Genomic DNA, 27,044 nt, shown 5'->3' with positions numbered 1-27,044 from the left:
TTGTAGGGCTCTGGCAGTGCTCGTCCTGTTCCTCCTTGCACAAAGGAGCAGATATCAATCCTGCTGAGGGTTGAAGGACCTTCTATGGCCCTGTCCAGCTTTCCTGGAGTAACGACCTGTCTGCTGGAATCTCCTCCATGCGTCCAGGTACCGCAGTGATGCCCCTTTGAGTTGCTACAATGACATTTTGGCAAAATGGACCAGTCTGCTGCATCATTTCTTTCACTTTCATTTTTGGGGTGTCTTTGATTTCCCCCCTCTATAGGGTGATCATTTTCATTTCTATCAAATTATGTGGCATCATTTTGTTACTAATACATCACCCACTTATTATCAGGAAAGATATTCAAGATCATTTTTCCCCCGGTTTAGATCTGATGTGTTTTCGAAGTGTTCCTCTAATTTTTTTTTAGCAGTATACAGTATATATATATATATATAAGAATGTATTATCACTGACAATTGAAAAAATATTTCCTACCATTAAAAGCCTGGTGTTTGTCTGTACACACCCGGTCCATGGTGTACCCCGCCTCTTGCTGGTAGCTTACCCGTAACACTAATTAGGACAAGTGATATAGATAATAAGATGGATGGATAAAAGCCTGGTAACATCTACCATTCTAACCAACTATACATTTAGAGCAGTGGTTCTCAACTGGTGTGTCACGGCTGTTTGCCTGGGGGAAAAAAATTATGTCATGACCCAATGTCTTTGAATGCACCTCATGTTCTTGTCTGCGCTATTCGCTTGCTATGCCGCCGTGAGGTGCATGCTACGTTTCTCGGCGACTGTCAAGCTTGAGTGGGAGAGGAAGGACATCGAGCGGAGACGTAACGTGCCGTCCGTCTGAAACACCGTTGCAGATATCTGCTGGAGAAGAGCGCGCCATAAAGAGACAGCGTCTCAGCGCTGCAACTCACATTGTGTTGAAAACGGTCCCTTAAAATATAATAAGAGAAGTGTGACTTTTAAAAATCCCACAAGCAATGCATAAGCATGTCCCCCAACTCTAGGCAAGACAAGCAGTATAGCAAATAGATATGAAGGTTTCCTATACTATAATAAAAAAGTAAAACATTAAACTTTAGAAAGTGTTTTTCGTAACCACTCAAATAAATACAAATTCACAAATATGAATAATTTGGGGTTTAAAAGTGATTTATGTACATCTCTATTTTTTTTTACCATGCACCGAAACAAATAAATACAGCCAGAGAATTAGGATCATACCAAAATACTAAAACAAAGAAAATTGTTTCGACCTGTTTTATTTTCTGCAGACGTAACAAATGCATGTCATCTCAGGAGGCGTGGATATGACGAAGCGCATTGTGCAGTTGTGTTAACAAATACTCCATGTGACAAAGCCCTACTTGGTCGCGACCTTGTCAGCGCGTTGGCGAAATATAAGGCAGATAATGATGCATTTCATTTTGAAAACCGGCTGTTTTAGACTCAAGAGGCTCCCCTTCACTCATGACGACATGGTTTGGTCTGACAGCACCGTCGCTCCCTGTTTCAACAATATATTGCAACGACATTGGTGATACATTTCTGACCACAGTACATTTTTGTTCCTTGTTTTTGTTCCTAGCCCTCAAACTATAATGGAAGACAAAAGTGCAGATGAGCCTAAGTCGTTTTCTCTATGAGCTGCTCTACTTTTCATGATTCATTCATACTGCTTCCTACACATTGTACACAACAACAAAACAGTGCAGATTTTACAAGAGAAAGGAAACTCATGAAGCAACGGAAAGTATAAAGACGTGTGAATGAATGCACATATAAATATCATGGTAACCATGATGAACTGGCAGATGATAAAAAGAAAAGTAAAAAGGTAAAAACGAGCGCTGCCGACAGTGGGAGAGAAGTCAACCTTCTTTGTCCAAGATGCGCTGGACGTCAGCAAAGACCTGGAAAAGACAAGCACAACTGTTTATCAACATACGGTAATAATAGCAGCTCCCTGGCCGCAATGTATGCACACAGGTGTGATGAAACACAGTGGGACCTCAGTTGGCGTACGATCCGCTGAGTGTGGTTTTTGATTAACTCCAAAAATGTACGGCAAAACTTTGCCTCGGTTTGTGTACATTTTCCGGTTAGCGTACAATATGGCGTGCGTCATGTTGTGTTAACACACTTTGTGAGTCCAACTGTGTTCTTAATGTGTTTTTATCACAACACGTCCTTGTTAGCAGCTTGCAAATATATGGAATCAGCGGCTGACTCCGTTTGCTAACACAGCTATGCCACAAGTCTGAAAAATGCTAGCACAAAACACATTTTTATAGTTTTCCATGCATAAAACAATTCTAAATGCATATAAATGACATATGAAAGGGATAAATTATATTTTAAGGTTACTTTCACCTTCATGGAAGAGGTGATTGTTGCCAAAGACACGATGCGGCAGCAAGGTTAACACGGACACCGCCTTTGTGTTTTGCTGTGAGTTATTTCTTGAATTCAATAGTGTTTCTCGCCTTATTTACCAAAATGCTGGTTCTTGCAACTTTGTTCGGCTCCATTTTGGGTTATTTTGCAGCCATGATCAAAAGAAAAGCAGACTTTAGGAGTGAACACCAATGAATTCAAGAAATAACTGATGCAAACCCCCAAAAGTGGTGTCCATGCTGATCTCGCTGCCACATTGCGTCTTTGGCAGCAATCACGTAGTCAGTGATTATTGGCTTACAGGAACGGATTAATTGGACTTACATGATTTCCTTTGGGGGAAATTGATTCGGTTAGAGTCGGACCTTCTGGCCCGGATTAATGACGCCAACCAAGGTTCCACTGTAACCAAAATGTAGCAAGGCGCCAGGTTTAATAGGACTGTATTAACATCACGACCTACATTCCTGAATAAATGTAAGAAACAGTCCCATTTGTGTCTTGAACCGTTACCAAGTTACATTTCCTCCAACCTTTCAGCTGCACAGGACAATGTATTGTGTGCATTTGCACGCTAGAGGCTTTCACAATTCCAAATCACACTTGTGTGCCTTTTGGCAAATGAATGTGAAAAGAGCCTTTAAGTGCTAAACTTTGCACATGCATTATTCTGTTCAGAGAAGCTGCCAACATTCATTAAGAGTTGACTACTGGTCACATTGCTGCTTTTCTACAGAGAGAGTCCACAGCAGCGCATAAGCTAATAATATTTAGCAGCCCTTAGCAGCAAGAACTGTAAACAATCGTTTGTGATAACTTGCAATGAGTCTCTTACAGCGCTGTGGAGGAATGTTGGCCCACTCTTCTTTGTTGTCATTCAGCCACATTGGAGGGTTTTCCAGCATGAAGCGCCTTTTTAAGGTCATGCCACAGCATCTCAATAGGATTCAGGTCAGGACTTTGACGAGGCCACTCCAAAGTCTTCATTTTGTTTTTCTTCAGCCATTCAGAGGTGGACTTGCTGGTGTGTTTTGGATCATTGTCCTGCTGCAGAACCCAAGTTGGTTTCAGCTTGAGGTCACCAACAGAGGGGCGGACATTCCCCTTCAGGATATTTTGGTAGACAGCAGAATTCATGGTTCCATTTATCACAGCAAGTCTTCCAGGTCCTGAAGCAGCAAAACAGCCCCAGACCATCACACTACCACCACCATGTTTTACTGTCGGTATGACGTTTTTCTGAAATGCAGCATTACTTTTACGCCAGATGTAATGGGACACACACCTTCCAAAAAGTTTCTTTTGTCTCGTCAGACCACAGAGTATTTTCCCAAAGGTCTTGGGGATCATCAAGATGTTTTCTGGCAAAATTGAGACAAGCCTTCATGTTCTTTTTGTTCAGCAGTGGTTTTCATCTTGGCTGTTTTTTCCCAGTGTCTTTCTGAGTCATGAACACTGACCTTAACTGAGGCAAATGAGGATTTGAAGTTCTTTAGATGTTGTTGTGGGATCTTTTGTGACCTCTTGGATGAGTCGTTGCTGCGCTGTTGAGGTAATTTTGGTTGGCCGGCCAACTGGGAAGGTTCACCACTGTTCCATGTTTTCACCATTTGTGGATAATGGCTCTTACTATGGTTCACTGAAGTCCCAAGGCTTTAGAAATGGCTTAAAAATAAGAAATCTGGAAGGGGGCAAACACTTTTTCACACCACTGTATGTGGACTTCGTCCTTCCATTTAACCCCGTAGCAGGCCGACGGCTCGTGAGGACCAAAATGTGTTTTAGCAACGCCCCCTATTTCCATACACAGTTGTTATACATCATTGGAAAGCTTATTTTGCCGAGATTCCACCAATATACAGCATTCCAGGATACAGTTATAACTGATGGCACACACAACATAAATGTTACAGCAGTCGCAAACAAAAAACTAAATGCACCTCACCTTTGAAGCCTCACAGCATTCCAACTGTAAATCTTTGACAAAAGTGGTCCTATTATGTTGACAAAGAGCCAGTAAATGTACTCCAGTACAAAAGCTAGTCCACACCAAGCCTTCATTCCATACAAACATGTCAACCGCTGCTGCAGACTTTCTTCATTTTCGTCAGATGCGCCTATTTTCCACATTTTATTGATCATAAATTTGGCTGTATAAGCTACATAAACGTCACACTTGTGACTGACATCTCTCTCGACCCAATAGAAGGCTGTTTACCCCATTTCCTGGGGGACAATAGCCAATCGCTGTACCTTCCGTGCACCAAAATGTACCAGACACTCTTTTGACGTGTGTAGCTCAGGCCAATTACATCCAATCTTCATGATGACTGAAGCACTGAAAAGCCAATGAAATTGTGGAAACACCGATATGCAGGTTGATGGGTGGGATTTGGTTATGAATGCAGAGAACTGCTGCGTAATACAGAAAGGGAAAATGTGGACTGTGCGTTAATGGTGCAAGAACATTGTGCCAAATTGTGATCAATGATCTCCAAACTGCACACCTTTAGAACGCCTGATCCTAACTTTAGAAAAACCTGTGCAAAATAGTCCATCTTTGTAATATCATTGTCAAACTTGAAATGGGTTTAGGTCAGGACTCAAGCTGTGACCCCATTGTGTTTTCCAGTCCATACCACCCCACCAAAATACACATAGTTATTTTGGAAGGCACATTTAATTATAATATAATCATAATTCAGTGTTCTGGCGATCGAGTCTGATGTTGGTGTAACATTAGTGACACCGAGTGGCCAGTGTAAAATACTCCATATCATTCACAGCGTCTTTTAATGCCTTGTATTTTGCATTTTAGTTAATTTAGCCATTTTTTAACTTGAAAATGCTTAATTCAGGAAAAAAAGTTCAAGATTTGCTTCAATATGCATTTTTTTTTAAAATTAATAGTAGGTTGTATTCCACCGTGAAAAACAGCATGATTTATTAATATTTTTGAAAAACTGATAGAGTGACGCCGCGATATTCAAACCACCAAGTGGCGGGGGACAACTGTATATAGCAAACGGAATGCTAAGGGGTTAACTTATGGTAAACATCTTTTTTTAAAGTAAAAAAAATGTTTTTTGGAGTATTCAAGGATTTAACGGCTTTCTTCATTGTGTTTACTTTGGAGAATTGCTTGTTTCCGCTGCAGTCTTGGCAACTCCAGCGTCATTGATGTGAGTTTTGCTACAGTTCATGAGTAAGCTCACCTCCTCCACAGAACGAGAAGCGTCCACACAGCGCACCTTGCCATGCTTCTCATACAGCTCGATGATCGGTCGTGTTGACTGCAGGTATGTCTGGATTCTGCATCAGAAGGGGAAAGAACACAAATGTACTTTATTCACACAAAGTACTGTAAATCGTTTTTTTTTTTAAAACATGTAGATATCAAAAAAGTGAGAAAAATGTGCAAAAGATCTTGGACAATATACACCGCGTCCACAAGCATTAGCCAATTTGCATGATTGATTATTACTTTTATTGTTTAAAAAATAACAGCGCTCTTGGTCAATCCAAGTTTAGAAACCTGAAACTTGAATATTTAAAGAAGTAAAAGTGACGTTTTGGCTTTTGTTGGAAAAATCATTTTTTTGTGAACAATTATTAGGCAACTATCAGTGTGCAGAATTATTAGGCCACTCAAACAATATTCACATTTCACTACTTTATTTTTTTTCCAAGTCAGAATGACAAACAAACATTATAAATACAGTAAATATTTCTGACATTTCCAAAAATAAATCAGCGACCAATATAGCCCTCGTTCTTTTCAGTAAGACGAAAAAGCCTTCCATCCATGGAGTCTGTCAGTTTCTTTATCATGTGACCATCAACTTTTTGTGGAGCAGCAACTAAAGCCTCCCAGACACTGTTCAGAGAGGTGTGCCTTTTTTCTTCAGTGTAAATCTTACGTTTAAGGGCCCACAAGTACTCAATAGGGTGTAGGTCAGGTGAGTTTTTAAGACCTTTACTAGCTAGCCACGCAGTGGAGTACTTTGATGCATGAGATGGAGCATTGTCCTGCATAAAAATCTTGGTCTTCCCTGAAAGATGCACACTTCTTCCTGTACCACTGTGTGAAAAAAGTGGCAGTAGGTTTGGGAGTTGAGATTGAGTCCATCTTCAACCTGAAAAGGGCCAAAGAAGCTCATCTTTTACCAGTAGCCCACCTCCACCTTGCTGGCGTCTGATTTGGAGTGGAGCTCTCTGCCCATTGCTGATGCAGCCACGCCCCCCTCTGGTCCATCAAGAGTCACGCTCATCTCATTAGTCCATAAAACTTCAGAAAAATCTGTCTTTAGATATTTCTTGGCCAAGTCATAGCCTTTCAACTTGTATGTTCTGTTCAGTGGTGGTCGGGTTTCAGCCATTCTTACCTTGGCCCTGAACACCATGTACCATACTTCTGGACACTCCAGGTAGATTACAGTTCTGGAATATGACAGCACTGGAGGATAATGGGTTCCTGGGAGCTTCACGTTCAATTTCTCTCAAATATTTGGCACTGAATTTGAATGTTTTTCTCTCAACACGTTTCTTGCCACCCTTTTGTGCACTTGCAACACAACATTTAATGGTTCTGTGGTCACCTCCTGATATCTTGGCAATTTCAAGATTGCTACATCCCTATGAAAAACGTGTTTACCGTTCTTGAATTTTCAGAGTCTGTTAAATCTCTTTTCTGGTCCATTTTGCCAGAGGAAAAGAAGCTGCATAATAATTGTGCACACCTAATAATTCCAAGGGTGTTGACCTCCTAAGGCCACACCCTCCCTCAGTACACACATGCACATCACATCACATTTATTTATTATTATTATTAAACGGTACCGTTTCTCCAGGCTTTCTCTGTTGTCATCTGTGCGTCCGCTGCTCTTCCCTCGCTCTAAACATCTTTTGATGCAAACCTGTTGACGAGTCAGACAGAGGTCATCTATGTCAACAAGCTTAGTTAGCTAATCTACTTCACGATGGAGTTTCTGTGACGCACCTCATTGCTGCAGTCAAAGAAAAGCACAAATTTGACATCTGCTTTTCCATCCATGACGTTGTTCCAACCCTGAAGGTTGTCCTCATTGCGAGGAAACCCATCTATGAGGAAGCGGTACTTTTGCTCGTCTTTTTGCATGGTCTCTTCCATTGCCTGTAAGGGAAGCACAAAATGTTATCTTCTTTCAAATGGTGTGCCTGGTAAAACAGACATTCAAAAGCATTCTATTTTCGTAATGGTTTTATTTGTTTGACCATACGTACGTTTTACTTTGGTACACATCACATATTGCAATTCACAATTCCACATGTCCAAAAGGAGTTGGAAGGAGCAGGGCTTATTCAATTCTCTTCGTTTCACATCAATTGCTAATGCATTTGTTCACGTCCTAATCAACTTGTGTCCTTTACCAGAAATCTGAAATAACATCAGAAAATGATAAAAGCAATATAACAAGGTGTTACAATAAAGTTGAGGGTTGTAAATAAATAAATAAATAAATTGTACAGCACTCATAGTAAATGTAAAAAAAATATAACAAGTGAAGTTAATAGTTGACACAAACATTGTTGGATGATGAGTAGAAACAATGAAATACTTCAAATAATCCTATAAGAAATGGAGAATAAGGAGTAAGTGCAGTACAGTGTTCCCTTGCTATATTGCGGTTCACCTTTTGCGGATTCGCTGACTTTTTAAAGTGCAATTTTGAATTTTCTTTAACAGTGTATTAACGTGCATTGTGTTCTGCGTCCTTGTGGTGTATTAGAGCGATCTATCGGTGCTCTGTTGTATGTGCCTGGTATTGTATTTACTACTGCTACCAGTAGAGGGTGTTGCCAGAGTTGAAAACATGTGCAGCTCCACCTGTCTCAGTATGTGTTTATGTGCCTGTAGGACCATACTGTATTAGGAACCCACAGTAGACAATAGCCGGCTAAATATAGAGCCACAACAGTCCTTATTGGCTGAGGGAGAAACCAGTTTTGGTCCCAGTATCCCCCCCGGGTACGCGGCACGATTTATTTAAATTTGCAGATGTATATTCTCCTAGCTTGACATATTGCTTTCTGTTTGCTAAGTAGCTTTTACCCAGACCGTCTAATTCCATACCGTTTTAGTTTGTTACTTAAAATATTGGGATTAATGCTCATTGTGATCAAATGCTTTTGTCAAACACATAAATACTGCGGTCTATACTGTTGCTAATTTCAAATTATGAATGGAAGTTGAAATGTTTGCTCTTTATCCATATTGGCTGAGTAATTAATTCTTATTGATAATTGTATCTAACCTGTTGAATGGCTTTTCAATGATTTTAGAAAATTGTGGTAATAAAGAAACTGGTCGATAGTTAGTAAATTGACGTTTGTCTCCAGTTTTTAAAGTTGATACTACCTTAACTTCCGGTGTATAAGACGTATCGGTGTTTAAGCCGCACCCGCTAAATTTTGAGAGAAAAACACATTTGTACATATATACGCTGCACCGGACTATAAGCAGCACATGTCCATGTCATGAAATGGCATATTGTGGCACGCACGAGTCTGTGAGGACCAGGCAGCTCTTTATTCGTCAGGAGCCAATCATGAGCTATGAAAAAAATCACGACGAGCTTATCAAGCCATTTGAAATCGCAGGATGTCATTACTCAATATAACAGTCTGACTCACGGTGTCATCTTACAGAGAACACTAAAATGATCACACCGCAACTTAACACTCAAAAGCTAGGTAAGAAATATACAAGGAAAGTACCAATATGAGTTTAAAATTAAACAAACAACAGGTATTTTAACTTCATCCCACAATGCATTTCGTCCATGCAAAGCATTTCATTGGTGATTGCTGCCAGGGTGCTGCAATGCTGTCAGCCTCCCTCTGGGCTCCTCTGGCTCCCTCTGGTCGACAGAGGCAGCATTGCAGCACCCCGGCAGCAATATCCAATTAACTGCTTTGCTGGGACAAAATGCATTATGGGATGAAGTTGAAATAGCTGTTTTTTATTTTAAACTTGTATTGGTTCTTACCTTGTATATTTCTTATGTAGCTTTTGAGTGTTAAGATGCTGTGTGATGATTTTACCCTTCTATCTAAGTCGACACCACGAGTCAGACTGTTATATTGAGTAAGGACCTCCTGCGATTTCCAATGTAACAAGCTCGTCGTTAGTTCCCTTATAGCTCGTGATTGGCTTCTGCCAAAAAAGGAGCTACTGTTTCCTCACTGACTCCTGAGTGGCACAGTATTTAAACGATTAGTACCAGTAGTACTTCTGAAGTAAAGGAGATGTCACAAAATTAGAACATAGCCATAAATTAGCCGCACCTCTGTACAAGCTGCAGGGTTAAAAGTTTAAGAAAAAAGTAGCGGCTTAGACACTGGAAATTACGGTACTTAAGTTTAGGAATATACCAGCCTGAAATGATAAGTCACTGAAGTACGTCAATGGTTCCGCAATCTCGTTAATGACCTCTTATTGTTCCCATTTGGAGTCCATTACAATCAGTTGATGTTTTTGCTTTACATTTATTGGCAATATCAATTAGTTTTTTTTTTTTGGTCACGCCAGTGAGGAACATGGAGTTGGGATTCTTGTCTATACTTTCATTCCCTTCCTCCACTGACAAGTAATTTGGGATCCTTTCCTCCAGATGTGGTCCAATATTGACAAAATAGCTGTTAAACCTTTCAACTACCTCGTTCATATGATCATTTTCAGCATTTCTATCTATAAAATATTGAGGGTAATCTGCTTTGTTAGTAACATTCCTGATGATACTGTTCAGGATGCCCCAAGTTCCTCTGATGTTGTTTTTATTCTCGTGTAATAGTTTGTGATAATATTTTTTCTTACACACTTCTAAAAGGTTCAACTTGTTTTTATACATCTTGTACTTATTTTCTGCTTCTTAGTTTTTTTTGGTACAATAAATCTATATAATCTTCACTGCGAGTACTCGCCCATTATCCAACTACTGTATGTTCTGTTATGTCTACGTCATACATATTATTTATTATGAGTCATATGAAGTTGTTACGGTGACAAAAACTTTGACTACTATTTTACCACACTATTACATTACCTTATCATTTTTTAATGTATTGTAATCAGCAAAGGAGTACATTTGGAATACAGGAAGTGAACAAATGTATTTATGTAAAATGGATGGGGAGTAGGATTAAATAAGCTTTGCTTCTTCCTACTCCTTTTGGATGTTGGACATGTGCAACAGTGAATTGTAATATGTGGTGTATTCCAATGTAACTTGTATGCAAGTTCAAATAAATTAAACCATTATCATTACCAATCTCCTATGTAATGTGTTTTTCTTCTTACAAACATTTTGCAATCCCTTTGTCATCCACGGTTGATTTCTCTTCTATGCTTATTGGACAATTATCTTAATGGACAGTGTTTATTGTGGAGCTTCAACACGCTTTATTAGGTGTGCACAATTATTAGGCAGCTTCTTTTCCTCTGGCAAAATTGGGCCAGAAAAGAGATTTAAAAGACTCTGAAAAGTCAAGAACGGTAAACACGTCTTTCATAGGGATGCAGCACTCTTGAAATTGCCAAGATATTAAGACATGACCACAGAACCATTAAATGTTGTGTTGCTAGTGCACAAAAGGGTTGCAAGAAACGTGTTGAGAGAAAAACATGCAAATTAAGTGCCAAATATTTGAGTAAAATAAAACGTGATGCCCCCAGGAACCCATTATCCTCCAGTGCTGTCATAGTGACTCTTGATGGACCAGAGGGGGGCGTGGCTGCATCAGCAATGGGCAGAGAGCTCCACTCCAACTCAGACGCCACCAAGGTGGAGGTGGGCTACTGGGAAGGGCTGGAATTACGGTATTAAAAGATGAGCTTGTTTGCCCCTTTTCAGGTTGAAGATGGACTCAATCTCAACTCCCAAACTTTCTGCCACTTTTTTTCCACACAGTGTACAGGAAAAAGTGTGCATCTTTCAGGGAAGACCAAGATTTTTATGCAGGACAATGCTCCATCTCATGCATCAAAGTACTCCACTGCGTGGCTAGCTAGTAAAGGTCTTTAAAACAATGTCATGATCTTCTTGCTCACCTGACCTACACCCTATTGAGTACTTGTGGGCCCTTAAACGTAAGATTTACACTGAAGAAAAAAGGCACACCTCTCTGAACAGTGTCTGGGAGGCTTTGGTTGCTGCTCCACAAAAAGTTGATGGTCACATGATAAAGAAACTGACGGACTCCATGGATGGAAGGCTTTTCCGTGTCACTGAAAAGAAGAGTGGCTATATTGGTGACTGATTTATTTTTGGAAGTGTCAGATACATTTGTAAAGTTTGTGTTGTTTGTTTATCATTATGACTTTAAAAAAAATGAAAATAAAGTAGTGATATGCCAATATTTTTGTTTTGCGAGTTGCCTAATAATTCAGCATACTAATAGTTGCCTAATAATTGTGCACACAGGATATTCTCAAAAAAAGCCAAAACCTCACTTTCACTTCCTTAAATATTCCAAGTTTGAGGTTTATGCACATTTTGGACCGACCAAGAGCTCTGCTATCGTTAAATAATAAAACTAATAATTAGGGATGTCCGATATTATCGGCCACTGACAATTATCGGGCCAATACTGACCAACATTGGTATTTGCTTTTTTCCGTACAATAAAAGCCGATACAGAGCTTTTAGCGCCAAGGTCACATATTTACACCGCTGGACTTGCTGCATCATGTTAATAGTGTGCTCCTCACAACTCTGAGTATAAGGTAACTCTATATTTAAACAAGCAGAGTACCAACAAAGCTCACAATGAACTTACCTTTGAAATCGCGGGGGGGTTACCATTCCACACGCTAGTCTTACTCACAATGTTTTTTAAAAGAATGAGCCAAAAAAACAAAAAAAACATCACGCAGCAACATAATAGATAACAACAGACAAGACACTACCAATGAATAATGCAGAATAACCAACAGCTATGTGAGCTCTAAACATGTAACTTAGCGGCTATTTACAACAACAGTACAGCAAAGCACGCTGGGAAACAGGAAGCACTGCTCTCAAAGCCATATACTGTGCGTAGAGGCCGCTTCGCTGATTCGTACGTCTGCGTGGCCGTCATATTAGATGTGGCAAGGCTGCGCTGTAAGTGAATACATGGAAATGTACTTCATAAAACGCCTTTCTACAAAGAAATTTAAGTTAATGCCTCTCGTTTGCTCATTCACACACCCACTAATATACTTGGGAAACAGTTAGGCACAAAAAACAATGGATTTGATCTTCTCAGATGGCTAAGATAAGAACTTTACTGATCCAACACATAGTAATGTACATTACATCAGCTATAGAGCACAAAGTAGTGCCGAAAAAGCATATACAGTATTGGAATATTGGAATCGGAAATTGAGAGTTGGACAATATCGGCATACCGGTTTTCAGCAAAAACGCCAATATCGGACATTCCTACTAATAATAAATAATGCAAATTGTCTAATAACTGTGCATGCAGTGTAGAATGCATTTTGAAAACAACATGGAAACCAGAGAGCTGTCTATGGGTGAAAAACAAGCAACTGAAAAAACAATCAGAACCATTCCCGAAATATTGGTCATAGATAGTACAGGCTAACTGGGTGGAGGAAGTCTCAATAATGCTGCTACGCTGTTTAGTTATCACTGTCCCTTTCATACACTGCTCAAAAAAATTAGGGGAACACTTGGAAAACACATCAGATCTAAACTGGGGGGAAAATGATCTCGAATATCTTTCCTGATAATAAGTAGGTGATGTTTTAGTAACAAAATGATGCCACATAATTTGATAGAAATGAAAATGATCACCCTGTAGAGGGGGGAAATCAAAGACACCCCAAAAATGAAAGTGAAAAAATGATGCAGAAGACTGGTCCATTTTGCTAAAATGTCATTGTAGCAACTCAAAATGATTCTTAGTAGTTTGTGTGTCCCCCACGTTCTTGTACGCATGCCTGACAACGTCGGGGCATGCTCCTAATGAGACTACAGATGGTGTCCTGGGGGATCTCCTCCCAGATCTGGACCAGGGCATCACTGCGGTACCAGGACGCATGGAGGAGATTCCAGGAGACAGGTAGTTACTCCAGGAGAACTGGACAGGGCCGTAGAAGGTCCTTCAACCCTCAGCAGGATTGATATCTGCTGCTTTGTGCAAGGAGGAACAGGATGAGTACTGCCAGAGCCCTACAAAATGACCTCCAGCAGGCCACTGGTGTGAATGTTTCTGACCAGACAATCAGAAACAGGCTCCACGGGGGTGGCCTGAGGGCCCGACTTCCTGTAGTGAGCCCTGTGCTCACTGCCCAGCACCGTAGAGCTCGATTGGCATTTGCCATAGACCACCAGAATTGGCAACTACACCACTGGTGCCGTGTGCTCTTCACTGATGAGAGCAAGTTCAACCTGAGCACATGTGACAGACGTGAAAGGGTCTGGAGATGCCGTGGAGAACGTTATGCTGCCTGCAACATCATTCAGCATGACCGGTTTGGTGGTGGGTCAGTGATGGTCTGGGGAGGCATATCCGGGTTAGATAACGGCACCCTGACTGCTATTAGGTACCGGGATAAAATCCTTGGACCCATTGTCGGAACCTACCCTGGTGCAGTGGGATGTGGGTTCTTCCTGGTCCACGACAATGCCCGACCTCATGTGGCTACTGTATGCAGGTAGTTCCTGGAGGATGAAGGAATTGATACCATTGACTGGCCCCCACGTTCACCTGACCTAAACCCAATAGAACACCTCTGGGACATTATGTTTAGGTCCATCCGGCGCCGCCAGGTTGCTCCTCAGACTGTCCAGGAGCTCATGAATGCCCTGGTCCAGATCTGGGAGAAGATCCCCCAGGACACCATCCGTAGACTCATTAGGAGCATGCCCCGACGTTGTCAGGCATGCGTACAAGCACGTGGGGGCCACACAAACTTTTAGGGTGTCTTTGATTTCCCCCCTCTATAGGGTGATGATTTTCATTTCTATCAAATTATGTGGCATCATTTTGTTACTATTACATCACCCAATTATTATCAGGAAAGATATTCGAGATCATTTTTCCCCCGGTTTAGATCTGATGTGTTTTCGAAGTCTTCCTCTAATTTTTTTGATCAGTATAGTAGCAGATACTTTCACTTGTTCAAAGATACCATCTTTATCCATGATGATGGTTACTGCGTTTGAGTTGTTTGGACCGGGCATGCAGCCAATGATGAATTGTCCACAGATCATTTCATGTTGTCTAATTTTCATTTCCCTTTTTTTTGGTGTGCTGCCCCCAGAAGGGTCTGCGTCACGCTTGAGAGACACATTGGCGGTTAAAGCTAAAACGTTAAAACTTCCTCAGAGCAGTAACACAACTATATATTACTCCGCCTACGTACTCTTCATGCAAGTAGCTAATTGTCTTTTTCTTTTTGTACCATTTTATTAATTTATGGGAGTACGTTTGTAACCACAAAACGTCATAACACAGAACACCGTAAAACAAGGACCACCTGCACTGTATGGCAAATGGAGCTGGATAAGGGGGTTCTACCATGGTGTGATGACAACATTGAAGTATGAGTTGAGCAGAATTTTTTTAATTGAATGAACATGAGCAGTTCATGAAGAGTTGCAAACAGATCTTGGGGAACTTGCCTCAAGGCCTGTCGTATCAATCAGGCTCTACTTTTCTTTCCATACATACTGTATGCTTACCTTTCTAAGCAAGTTAATGGTGATCTCCACAGGGACAATTTTGCCTTCCTTGATGAAACTGGCAATGAGTTGTCCAAACTCTGATCCTTCTCTGGCACGCTCTGCCCTCAACAAGTCTCCAGCTGACAAATGGGTATAGTTGTAGTTCTGAGGTAGAAACCAACAGAGAGCTTTCAATTTGGTGTGACACAAATTTAAGTAATGACAACACGCATCAACTGATGGAGTTTAAAAAGTAAAATAGGACCAATCCCTTGCAGAAACTGAACTTGGGCTACATCCGGGTAAGTGCTCGTTTTCATCTACATGAATAGAGCCTCTGTGTACAGCTGTCATTCTGCCCTGAAAAGCATACAAGAAGACTTGACAGCCAACACCCAGCAATACACACATGCACTCTTGTGTCATAACGGCTATAGGCGGCAAAGTCTATAGACAAGTTTGGAAGGATATCGATGTGGTGCGGTGCTGACCCTTTGAGATGCTCGTACGTGTAAGGTGTTCTGCCCCAGATGTACCCTGCCATTTACTGTATATACCCACTGCAATCAGACGGCACTGATAAGGTTAAATCATGTGGCAATGTCATCTACTTCTCGGCTTATTTTGACCATATATGGATACAAGTATTCAGCTGACATGATTTTAACCCATTATAAAGTTATTTATTCATTCATTCAGTGCGGTTTAGACGTCACAGGGAAAGAAAGCTTAGGGTGCGTTTGTTACTCTAATGACTAACACTCAAAAGTATGCTGTTCAAATCGAAGTCGCCAACTAGCTAGATTGCTAGCTGGCTAGCTAAAGCACAGGTTGGTTTTAGAGGACAACCGGAAGTCAAAGACGCTACGATTATACTTACCCAAAGGGGGCTCGCACACTTATCCTGACATTCACCAAATACTCTTTACTCATGACTGGATAAAACCTGACCGTCTGTCACAGGACAAGTTGTTCAATTTACTCTCGCCATCTCTTGTAGCCTACCTCCACGATTTTGGCGCATTGGGTCCCTTTGCCGGCGCCAGGCCCGCCCAGCACGAACACAACCTGCGGCTTCGTCATCATCGACTCCCGGTATAACACGCTCGGCAGCCTCTTCGCTACGTTGCTAACCAAACGACCGATCATAAACCAGCCAGAGTGGCCCGATATGTGAACCAGCCAGTCGGCGAAGACAAGAAGAAGCCCGGCGAGCCGCTGAATGCGTGTCACTACGTGTGAAGGAACTAAAGGACACCACTTCCGCAATTGGGCTCGCTGGCCAATGAGCTTTCAGAATGGCGTGACGTAACGGGCGTGTTTTTTTCCCAAACAAGGGGTCGGGTGACGCCACTCCCCTGTCTTTCCAGCATCAGCACCTCCAAACCAAACCCACCGAGGCGAACCGCACCGAGAAGAGGATGCTGTCGAGCCCACTACCAGCACCGACAGACTGTCATTGTTGTTTTCCCCCACATTTATCTCGCCTCGGTCATGATGCACCATTCATGCATCTGTAAGAATGGAAGCAGACAGCTAGCTTTAAAATAGCCTCTCCATCACAAGCCACTTTCCTGGCCTTCGCTCGTTTGATGGAGCTCCTTTTCATTTAGGTCAAAGTGATGCAGAGCGGGGGTTTATCTTTTGAGGACACCGCACGAATGTAGCGCTAATAGAAGGAAGCCAGGCAAACAAAAGGCATCCATCCCGCTTCCTCTGGCGCACCTGGCTGCCCTGTCGCCCCTTGACATGACTGCAGCGCGGAACCGGGAGCAGAGAAGCAGGATCGAGCGGCACCGTGCAGCCGGACGTGTGGACTCAACAAGGAATAAAGGAGCCTCCGGACGCACGGGGGAGAATCAGCAGCAGCCTCGGGGAGGCCAGATTGCAGTTTGTGGGGACGAGCGCCAAGGGCAGTGCGGCAGTCAGCAAGCAGACCGGGGGGAGGAGGCTGCAGTGATCTGTGATACTTCCCCCTTAGTCCCGGTACTGCCCTCTCACCTCCAAAGCATCTCCAATATATGCTAGTGCAAGCTGATTTGATGTTTGATGAATGGTGACTGCTTTTCTTACCACCGCTTCCCTCCAAACTGTCAGAGATGAGGAGCTATTAAAAGCCATTCTTCAGGCAAGGGTGGAACCTGAAGAGGACTGATGTGCATGTTGGCCAGGTGTCATTTCCTCCCTTGTTTTTTGTTCACTCTGCTGGTCAGCTGCACTATGGGCTGTATTCAAAGCATCGCGTGCAAGCCCCGCATCAGACGGGAGAATATCGTGGTGTATGAGGTGTCAGCCTCTATCGACCAGTGTCCCACCATCATTGAGGAGAACTCACCCATTGTACTTCGCTACAAGACGCCATACTTCAGAGCCTCAGCAGGGGTTGTCATGCCACCAGTGCCCCGGAATGAAACTTGGGTAGTGGGCTGGATCCAAGCTTGCACCCAAATGGAGTTCTACAACACATACGGTGACATTGGCATGTAAGTACACGGCGAGGAGGCTGTTTGTTTTCATATGCAAAGCACACACTGTGTATACATCCTTTCCGCAAGGTCCAGTTGGGAGTTGCCAGAGCTGCGAGAGGGTCGGGTTAAGGCCATCAGTGACTCAGATGGCGTCAGCTATCCCTGGTACGGAAACACCACTGAGACGGTCACCCTCACCGGTCCCACATCTAAACCATCCCGCCTGACGGTCAGCATGAACGACAACTTCTACCCAAGCGTGACCTGGGCTGTTCCCATCAGCAACAGCAACACACCCATGCTGACCCACATCACCAGGGATCAGAGCTTCATCACCTGGCTGGTGGCCATGAACTCCATCACCAAGGTGGGACATCAACATACACCCTGCATGACTATTTAGCTGCTGACTGCTTAGCCCAGCGTTTCCCAACCTACAAAAATAAACAAATAGCAACGGGTGGATACACAGGTTAATAGTCTACCTTGCGCAACCTAGTGGGTACGTATTTAATTGTTTTGCCTGGTACTATAAAGTTATCCCTCCGTGAAGTAGGATTCCTTATTTATAAATGGAATATTTTCATAGCTAGAGCATAGAAAATCTGTTTAGGAGCTTCTAAATGCGGTTTTTAACATTATTAGAGCCCTCTAGACATGAAATAACACCCCTACAGTCACCTTTACACTCGTATTACCCAATATAGTAGGCATAATAAATAGAAGATATTACATATTATACATCAAAACGTAACATAGACTCACATGTTATCATTGGGAGAGTTGCTTGTTGTTTTTTTCTGGACAGCGTACTTCCTGTGGTGGCTATTGTCTTATCAGTGTAACGTTACTGACACCTAGTGACCAGTGTAGAATACTACATATCATGTCTATGAATGTGTCTCCTGAAGGCCTCACATTAGTATTTTCGTTCATTTATATGCTTGAAAATGTTTAATTTAGGCCAAGAATACGTAAAATGTGATTACATAATGCATAATTTTGGAGTAATAATAGGTCGTCGTCAACCACAATACAGAGTAACTTATTAATTAATTTATTTGAAAAATGGTTGTATAGTGAAGCCGTGAAATTCCAACCACCAAGTGGCAATTGACGACTATACAATGCTCTAAAGATACATTATTGTAGTAAATTAATTATATTTTTTGGCTCAATTAAAGGGGACCTATTATGCTTTTCCTCTTTTCTGACCTATAAGTGTTGTTACAATGTTGTATTCTCGTGTTAAATGATGCCAACACGTCAGATAATGAGGTTGACGCATTTGGAAGTGAGCCCTGAAAGCAGTTTTGGACGGCTCTGCACGCTGTGTTTTACAGAGTTTTTTTTAACACCGAGTTCCACTGATGTCAGTGCAACCCGGACCTCCTTATATGGGCATGCCCAGCACCCTCTGCTTCGCTCTGTTCACGGTGTTAGCACGTCGATCAGTGGCTCCGAGGAAATGTTTGTTGGGGTGTGCCTAAAGAGGCAAGCATCAGGCAGAAGTGGTTGGAGTTGCTGATTCCCGGCCAGCAAGAGAATAACATGCTCATTTGTAAACGGCACTTCACACGGGACTGTTTTGTGAACATGGGCCCATACGAAGCTGGACTATCTGCCAAACTGTTGCTGAAGTGCGACACATTTTCAACATTACTTGGTTGTGTTGAAGAGTCAGAAGAGCAAGCTGTAAGTAACAATTTATCAGTGCCCTAACTGTGTTTGTTTTGTGTAAGTAATCGGACGAAAGGGGTTCGGCAGCTGTCCGGAAGTCCTTGGGAGTGTCACCAATCACAGCGGAGTGGGCTCGGCGGGAGGCGTACCTGGAGGAGGGCCGGGGGTGGAGTAAATTACACAGACTGTTTGGGCGAGAGGCAGGAAACACTGCAGGAAGAGGTGCAGAGTCTGGAAGATCTAGAAAGCTTTCTGTGCGGGTTATCGTGTGTAGCGATAGGAGTCCAGAAGTCAATACAAAGGCCCGAAAATTAGTGTAATAGGTCCCCTTTAAGTGAAATTAGAAACCTGAAAATTACGGCTTAGCCTCTTCAGGGAGGGTGGAGTCTACACTCATTTCTTCTACAGTTGATCCTCGCACATTCGCGACTCAGCATTCACTGCCCCGCAAATTCACAGATTTTTGTTGGGAAAACTATTTTTAAAATATTTTTTTTCCCACCGAAATTGGCAGTTTTTTCCGCATAAAACACCATGCACCATAAGCCGATAACACGTATGAGAAAATACAAGTAAAATGTGCAGCATTAACGTACCATTGTTAGAAAGGCCACCATTTTTACATGTTTATGTCTTTATGCTTCACTGATGTTTTTTCATCACGTGTTGAGATTTTGCACTTTCTATGGCGGTCCTTGAATGCACCATAATTGCAGAGGTTTGATTGGCAACAGAAGCACAAACTTCAGCAATCATCGATCATCTTTTGTTGTAATTCGTTAGTGGTGAGTACTTCAACATTTCAGATTTTAAAAGAGTTTACTAAATGTGAGAATATTTAAGGCCTACACCTGGAATGTGGACAGTTGAACCAAAATCGGAGGAGAATGTCAATGTCAATGTAACAGGAGGGTTTGGAGGGGCGGGGTAGCAAGCCATGTGTCAAAACTGGACAGTTTTATAGACGCCCCCACAATTTGAAATGCTATTGAGAAACTGATAATATCTATTTATTTATCAGTACTGTACAGACTGAACTCGAAACTGAAATGAGCAAAATGCAACAAAATGGAGAAGAGTGAAGCATATAAGCATATTCAAGAGTCAAATTTCATGCTGAGTACAACAAATGTATACATGTTGGCAGGTCTGCGCTAATATTGAAAGTCCTCCCTCTCACGCCCCCCCTATTTGAGAGGCACTGTCATAACCCAAAAACCATGGATGTCATTCGGTCTATTTTAGGGTGCTTGAGCTCCCCCTAAAAGTTCATAAGCCCTGCTTCCAGGGAGGCAAGGGAAAGAAAGAAAGTGAGATAACAAGTCCTGACAAATACTCTTCAAATAATCACCAAATTGATGAAGCCTGTATTGCGATTAAAATGTTCTGGCACTTTCCTAGACATGCACCTACAGTAGGTGCTAAGGCCCCCTCCTCTTTGAAACCTAGTGACATCCCTGCCAAAAACACATTATGGTGTGTCAAATATGAATATATCTAATATGAAGGTAAAGCATCTATACATTTCTTTGTTGTACAAAGTACCTTTTAGTTTCTTGCATGGCCCATCAACTGTGTGCTTAGACCAAAATCTATCCATCTATTTTCTACAACGCTGAGCCTTTTCAGGGTCACAGTTGTAAATGTAAACGTATTTCTGTCATCTTTACACAGTTACAGTCCAGAGTAGATTACGACTCTGTATCATTAAAGCTGCGCTATCAAATGAGGTTTGAACACAGCTCTACCTCTACCCTTTCTTATCTCAGGAGCGTATTGTACTGCAAACAGTGCGGTGGCGGATGAGGGTGGACATCGCTGTCAACCCCGACATGCCTCTGGGCTCACGAGCCTCACTGGTGGGTCGGCCTTATCAGGAGCAGCCGCACATCCTCAACTACCAGGAGCCCATCCCTCCCAACGCCCTGGGGAGGCCAAACGCCAATGATGCCCAAGTGCTAATGTGGAGACCACGGCGAGGGGCACCACTAGTCGTTATACCGCCAAAATAAGAGCCTTGGATGTTTGCACAGACATAAATTATTGTCTCTTCTTGCCAAAACAGAAGATGAGGTGTTAAAGCCAACAAGAGAAGTGATGAATATCCCAGTGGTGGATAATCAGAGTGGCTCTCACAATGTCAGAACGAACGTCTGCAGAGAACTGGCGTTGCATCAAGTGTTATTTGGCCAAGAGTTGCATTTAAAGAGCTTTGCCAGCATTTTTACAACGAAACTCTTTTTAGATGCACCACAGAGGTATTTGATCCCAAACGAGAACTGCATCCTGCATCCTTATGTAGATCTTATTGCATGCGATGAGCGAAACTGTCCTTGACAAGATTAAGAATCGTATTTGTTTTGTATACTTTGAGGACTTTTTGTGATTGAGAAGTCACATCAGCCAAAAAGAAACAAACAGCAGGCTGATACCTCTTCAGTGCCATTAAAGGCCTTCCGCACACTCATTTTCAGAGTTAAAGAATGTATTAAGATTAATTTAAAAGACGTTTAAGTATAATATTTATCTTTTTAGGTTAAGACCATGCATCAGACTTATTGTAACAATAACTATCAGGTCAGTATGAAATGTGCATCCCTGGAGCTGGAGATTATAGCACAATGAATTCATAGAGAAAACATCTACACTCTGAGGAACTGCATCTACTATCATGTTAAGGCTATTTTTTGTTATGCTTCCAACAAGGGCACGGACCAGTGCCGGGTAACACATTTAAAACAAAACGGTAATTGCACATGTCACATTTGGAACCAGGCCGAACTGTACTCAAATAGTTGAGCGAATGTGATGCTAATCAGGCCATCTTATCATTACGGAGATAGAGTTGCATACATTTTTAGACAATCAGGGAATCCCACTGTACTTCTGTTAGAGCGGAATTAAACCAGAACATATTTTGACAAGGATGGATCATTGTTAACATTTCATCCACTGTGTAGCAGTGAGTTTCTGCAGATAATCACCAATGAAAGCCTTCCTGTGTCGTGGTTCTGGTCCGGTTCATGCTGAGCTCCGTCCATGTCTTTGCCTGCCACTCCACGAACAAGTCACATGGCTTACCTTCCATCTGTGCTTCTCTCCAGGTTCACATCTCACCCTCCCATCTGCCTCATTTCTCTGTCCACCTCAGCACACAAACACACTACCTCCATCCCAAACTGCTCATTTGCTCTGAAGGCCACAACTATGCAAAGGTTGCCTGAGTGTATAAAACAAAAAAAACGAATCTGGGAAAATACCTGTTTCGATTTTTTTCATCTGCAGTTGTTTGTAAGGGTGTTTGTTGAATAAAATGGCCAATACAACCATGTAAATACTCAAAAAGATGCTCTTGCAGGATGTATTGATTCACCCTCATGTGTTGCTGTAGCACAGCTCATTCAGCAACATTTGTCTGTTGCTATAGAGACTGCTTTGGGTTTCTCAGAGTGCAGTGGAACTACAAAACAAATGTTCAAAGTATGTGTGTGTCTATGTGAAAGAGAAAGAGACAGATTTCACACAAGGCCTTATGTTCATTTCTATGTGAAGGATCAAAGCAATCCTTAATTTATTCATTTGTTGCTACACAAAGACATCAATTTGGCAATCAGAGGCACGTCCTCCTTACTGCAGAATGGTTGCTCACCACTAGATGGAAGCTCTGTCAAGAATTCTCTCTTTGAAACGCCCCCTTTTAAAGACAAACACTCCCTTGTGTACAACAACCAGCCCTTTATAAATATGGATTTACAAGATGAGAAGTCACATCCTGCTCCCTCTAAAATGTTACTACTTTATAATTGTGTATTCTTCAACACAAAGGGCCTGATCTACTCAAAGTTATCATGTATAAAAACACTTGTAAACTTAAACTTGATAGTGTAAAAAAAGCTCATCTACTAACAGGATTTATGAATATGCAGATTATCAGAAAGCACAAAATATTGTCAGAAGAAGATGCAAATGGCATCATTTTACACCTGCAATGTGATTTATCAAATCTGAAACCTGTTTGCGGTCGGTGTATTTAGAGATCTAGAGACATTTAGTCCAATGAGGTTCATTTGGTCTAACTTTCATACATTCTAAACACTTCTTTTTACAGACCAGAGTTGGAGCACTCTGAGGAACACTGCAAGTGGGCATTCAAAACTGTCAGGTACGAAAAAAATAGCCAATACTGGTCTGTAAAAAGAACTGTTTAGAATGGACTAGAGACATTTGTTTTTTGAGTCACAAAAAGGAGCCATACAAACATCTATGGGAAAACTCCTTGCAATACTGCATTTTATTGCGTGTGGATTACTCCAGCTGCCGGTGTAATAACGAATCGTGCTACCCTGTCATGTGCCTTAGCGCAATAGTGTGGATTTTAGCGTGGATTTCACCTGGCAATGCAACTGTCGAAGCAATGTGTGAGTAGATATAGCTTACATAGCTATATCTACTCACACATTACTTCGACATTTTCAGTACATTCCGTACATTTACCACATGGTCACATGAACATCATAACCTAATAAATCATAAATTTAATAGCTTAATAGGTTGTCGTGTGAAACATGTATATTGAATGATAAAATACACTAATATCACAGTTATTATGATGATGTGATGTCTGCTGGAGTTCACCAGCGTTTTTATTTGCATCCTCCACCACAACCTCTTTGGGGTTTTTTTTTTCCTCTTCCAAGCTCTCCATGGTGACAGCCGGTAGCAGACGCAAAATCCTATTTAAGCTGTCCGCACCATTTTTGCACCTGTTAAAAATTGCACACGCAATCATAGCAGATCACCTGCAACATGCCGACTAATAGTATGTGCAGTTTTTCAATGTGACAATTTTTAGCTTGCTCATGCAATTTAGCGCTTGTTATTTAGTATCTTCGTAGATCAGGCCCAAAGCGTGTGAATATCAAATACAGTACAGTCCCCGATATCTGTGAGCATTCCTGAGCTGCAGTAATTGGGCATGTCCAGTTACAGTCACTGCAGTAACGGGTTGTATCATGTCCACAAGACCACAGAGTCCTGCTCTGTTTGTGTTGTGCTGTGCTGTGGTGCTGCCAGGCCGAACCTCTCTCCTTTATATTTTTACAGCGCTGCCGCTGACAGGTTTGCGCTCGTAGCTGTACATAAACGTGGCTGCAATAACCAGTACTGCCCCTAAGAAAAACACACTGACAAGAGCAAGGAGACAGCAGAGGGAATAAAAGAGGTGATGGTCATGAGATAACATGAGGACGTTTGTATACTAAATGAACTAACTACAAGCAGCAAAGTTGTTTTTATTATACTAAGTGGTTATTTGCAATGTAAATCACGTGTGTGTCATTAGCATGCATGTGTTTACCCAGAAGGTTGGAAGTCCTCCAGCAGGAAATATGAGATCAGCGTGGACACAATGATGGACAGAGAGGTAGCAAATCCTTTGAGGATGTTGTCGGCATATTTAATGACCACAGCTACGACCAAGCCGCCGAAAGCCTGCAGGCACACAAACAGTATTTGAAAGCATCTTCTGAGCACACGGCAAAAACATACACCACAGTACACAAATACATGCATTATAATCCAGTAGTACCACTTAGTTAAAGTGTTTGCCCCTTACTGATTTCTTATTTTTTTGCATGTTTGTCACACTTAAATGTTTCAGATCATCAAACAAATTGAAATATTAGTCAATGACAACACAACCGAACACAATTGCGATCTATCAGTCTGGAAAAGGTTATAAAGCCATTTCGAAAGCGTTGGGACTCCAGGGGGCCACAGTGAGAGCCACAATCCACAAATGGCGAAAACATGGAACAGTGGTGAACCTTCCCAGGAGTGTCCGGACAACCAAAATGACCCCAAGAGCGCAGCCACAACTCATCCAAGAGGTCACAAAAGACCCCACAACAACATCCAAAGAACTGCAGGCCTCACTTGCCTCAGTTAAGGTCAGTGTTCATGACTCCACCATAAGAAAGACACTGGGCAAAAATGGCCTGCATGGTAGAGTTCCAAGATGAAAACCACTGCTGAACAAAAATAACTTTAAGGCTCGTCTCAATTTTGCCAAAAAACATATTAATGATCCCCAAGACCTTTGGGAAAATACTCTGTGGTCTGACAAGACAAAAGTTGAACCTTTTGGAAAGTGTGTGTCCCATTACATCTGGTGTAAAAGTAACGCTGCATTTCAGAAAAAGAACATCATACCAACAGTATGCGGGGTCGACATGGCTCAGGTGGTAGAATGGTCGTCTCCCAACCTGAAGGTTGTGGGTTTGATCGTATGTCCTCCCATGATCGTGTCAAAGTGTCCTTCGGCAAGATATTGAACCCCCAGTTGCTCCTGATGCTGCATCATCGGTAGGTAAATGTGCTAGCAGTGTCAAAGCGCTTTGAGTGCCTTGGATGTAGAAAAGCGCTATACAAGTGAAAGACCATTTAGCATTTTGCCATTTAAAATATGGTGGTGGTAGTGTGATGGTCTGGGGCTGCTTTGCTGCTTCAGGACCTGGACAACATGCTGTGATAAATGGAACCATGAATTCTCTTGTCTACCAAAATATCCTGAAGGAGAATGTCCGGCCATCTGTTCGTGACCTCAAGCTGAAACCAACTTGCGTTCTGCAGCAGGACAATGATCCAAAACACACCAGCAAATCCACCTCTGAATGGCTGAAGAAAAACAAAATGAAGACTTTGGAGTGGCCTCGTCAAAGTTCTGACCTGAATCCTATTGAGATGCTGTGGCATGACCTTAAAAAGGCGCTTCATGCTGGAAAACCCTCCAATGTGGCTGAATTACAACAATTCTGCAAAGATGAGTGGGCCAAAATTCCTCCACAGCGCTGTAAGAGACTCATTGCAAGTTATCACAAACGCTTGATTGCAGTTGTTACTGCGAAGGGTGGCCCTAACCAGTTATTAGGTTTAGGGGGGAATCACTTTTTCACACTAGGCCCGGTTTGGATTTTTTTTCTCCCTTAATAATAAAAAGTTTAATTTAAGAACTGCGTTTTGTGTTCAGTAGTGTTGTCATTGACTAATATTTAGATTTGTTTGATGATCTGAAACATTTAAGTGTGACCAACATGCAAAAAGTAAGAAATCAGGAAGGGGACAAACACTTTTTCACACCACTGTAGATGTTTTGATTAGGTTGAGCACTCTATACCGTGCTCATGCAAACACTTTTTCACACCATTGCATTAAGATTTCTTTTATATTATCATGCCTCACCTGCCTGTCCTGATTGCACGTCACTGCTTATACAGTAATGTAAAATGTAAGATACATCATTAGCATGTACGACTAACAAAGGGGCAAAGCAGCAGAGCTTAACAAATGTACTTGACAAAGTATAAATTATTCAGAATGAGTAATTCATGTATAAAACATTGATTAATGTGAAGACAAATGCAATGATCATACCTGCAGGACGACAACCATGCAGGTGATCACATTGTAGCCTTGAAAAATTCCAGACTGTGCGACTCTCCCGCCGTCATACACAAACATCCCGACAGTACCAAACACAAACCCAAACAAACCTGCAGGAAAGTCACATGATTGGGCTTTAGAAACAAAAGAATTATTAGTATTTAGAAGACTAACTTTAATTTAAATATTTTAGTATAATTCTAATCTAATACTATCTTTGGCAAACCTCTTGTATAGAATTTAATTCTATTGTGCAAGTGGTCATAATGCTATGAATGAATATTATATACAGGAATACGATGGTTGCTTTTCACCGTCTCCCATCAGGGGTCA

At 41.9% G+C, this 27,044-nt stretch overlaps 3 protein-coding genes across 5 annotated transcripts in view; 1 reads left to right on the top strand and 2 right to left on the bottom strand.

The window, feature by feature from the left end:
- Positions 1–473: 473 nt before the first annotated feature.
- cmpk (cytidylate kinase) lies at positions 474–16,387 on the bottom strand. The gene is made up of 6 exons (XM_054762950.1): positions 16,129–16,387; positions 15,142–15,288; positions 7,407–7,559; positions 7,247–7,323; positions 5,623–5,719; positions 474–1,923 (listed from the first exon to the last, which is right to left on the bottom strand). Exons 1-6 carry the CDS (start codon positions 16,270–16,272, stop codon positions 1,882–1,884), a joined length of 660 nt encoding a protein of 219 aa, XP_054618925.1. The 5' UTR covers positions 16,273–16,387; the 3' UTR covers positions 474–1,881.
- Positions 16,388–16,471: 84 nt separating this feature from the next.
- Positions 16,472–23,961, top strand: fam78ba (family with sequence similarity 78 member Ba). Its single transcript, XM_054762938.1, has 3 exons — positions 16,472–17,606; positions 17,679–17,958; positions 21,041–23,961. Exons 1-3 carry the CDS (start codon positions 17,278–17,280, stop codon positions 21,281–21,283), a joined length of 852 nt encoding a protein of 283 aa, XP_054618913.1. The 5' UTR covers positions 16,472–17,277; the 3' UTR covers positions 21,284–23,961.
- slc35a3b (solute carrier family 35 member A3b) overlaps positions 22,813–27,044 on the bottom strand; it is a 25,327-nt gene continuing 21,095 nt past the window's right edge. For all 3 annotated transcript variants that reach the window (XM_054762906.1, XM_054762926.1, XM_054762916.1), the window contains 3 exons: positions 26,703–26,821; positions 24,628–24,761; positions 22,813–24,454 (listed from right to left, as the gene is read on the bottom strand). In XM_054762906.1, the coding sequence (XP_054618881.1) occupies positions 24,361–24,454; positions 24,628–24,761; positions 26,703–26,821 (347 nt within the window). In that variant the 3' untranslated portion in view covers positions 22,813–24,360. The remainder of the gene's footprint in view (positions 24,455–24,627; positions 24,762–26,702; positions 26,822–27,044) is intronic.

This window comes from Dunckerocampus dactyliophorus, chromosome 2 (genome assembly GCF_027744805.1).
Source record: "Dunckerocampus dactyliophorus isolate RoL2022-P2 chromosome 2, RoL_Ddac_1.1, whole genome shotgun sequence".
Classification (NCBI taxonomy): domain Eukaryota; kingdom Metazoa; phylum Chordata; class Actinopteri; order Syngnathiformes; family Syngnathidae; genus Dunckerocampus; species Dunckerocampus dactyliophorus.
Note: the sequence above shows the minus strand (reverse complement) of the source record. Positions and strands in the feature narration are given on the sequence as shown.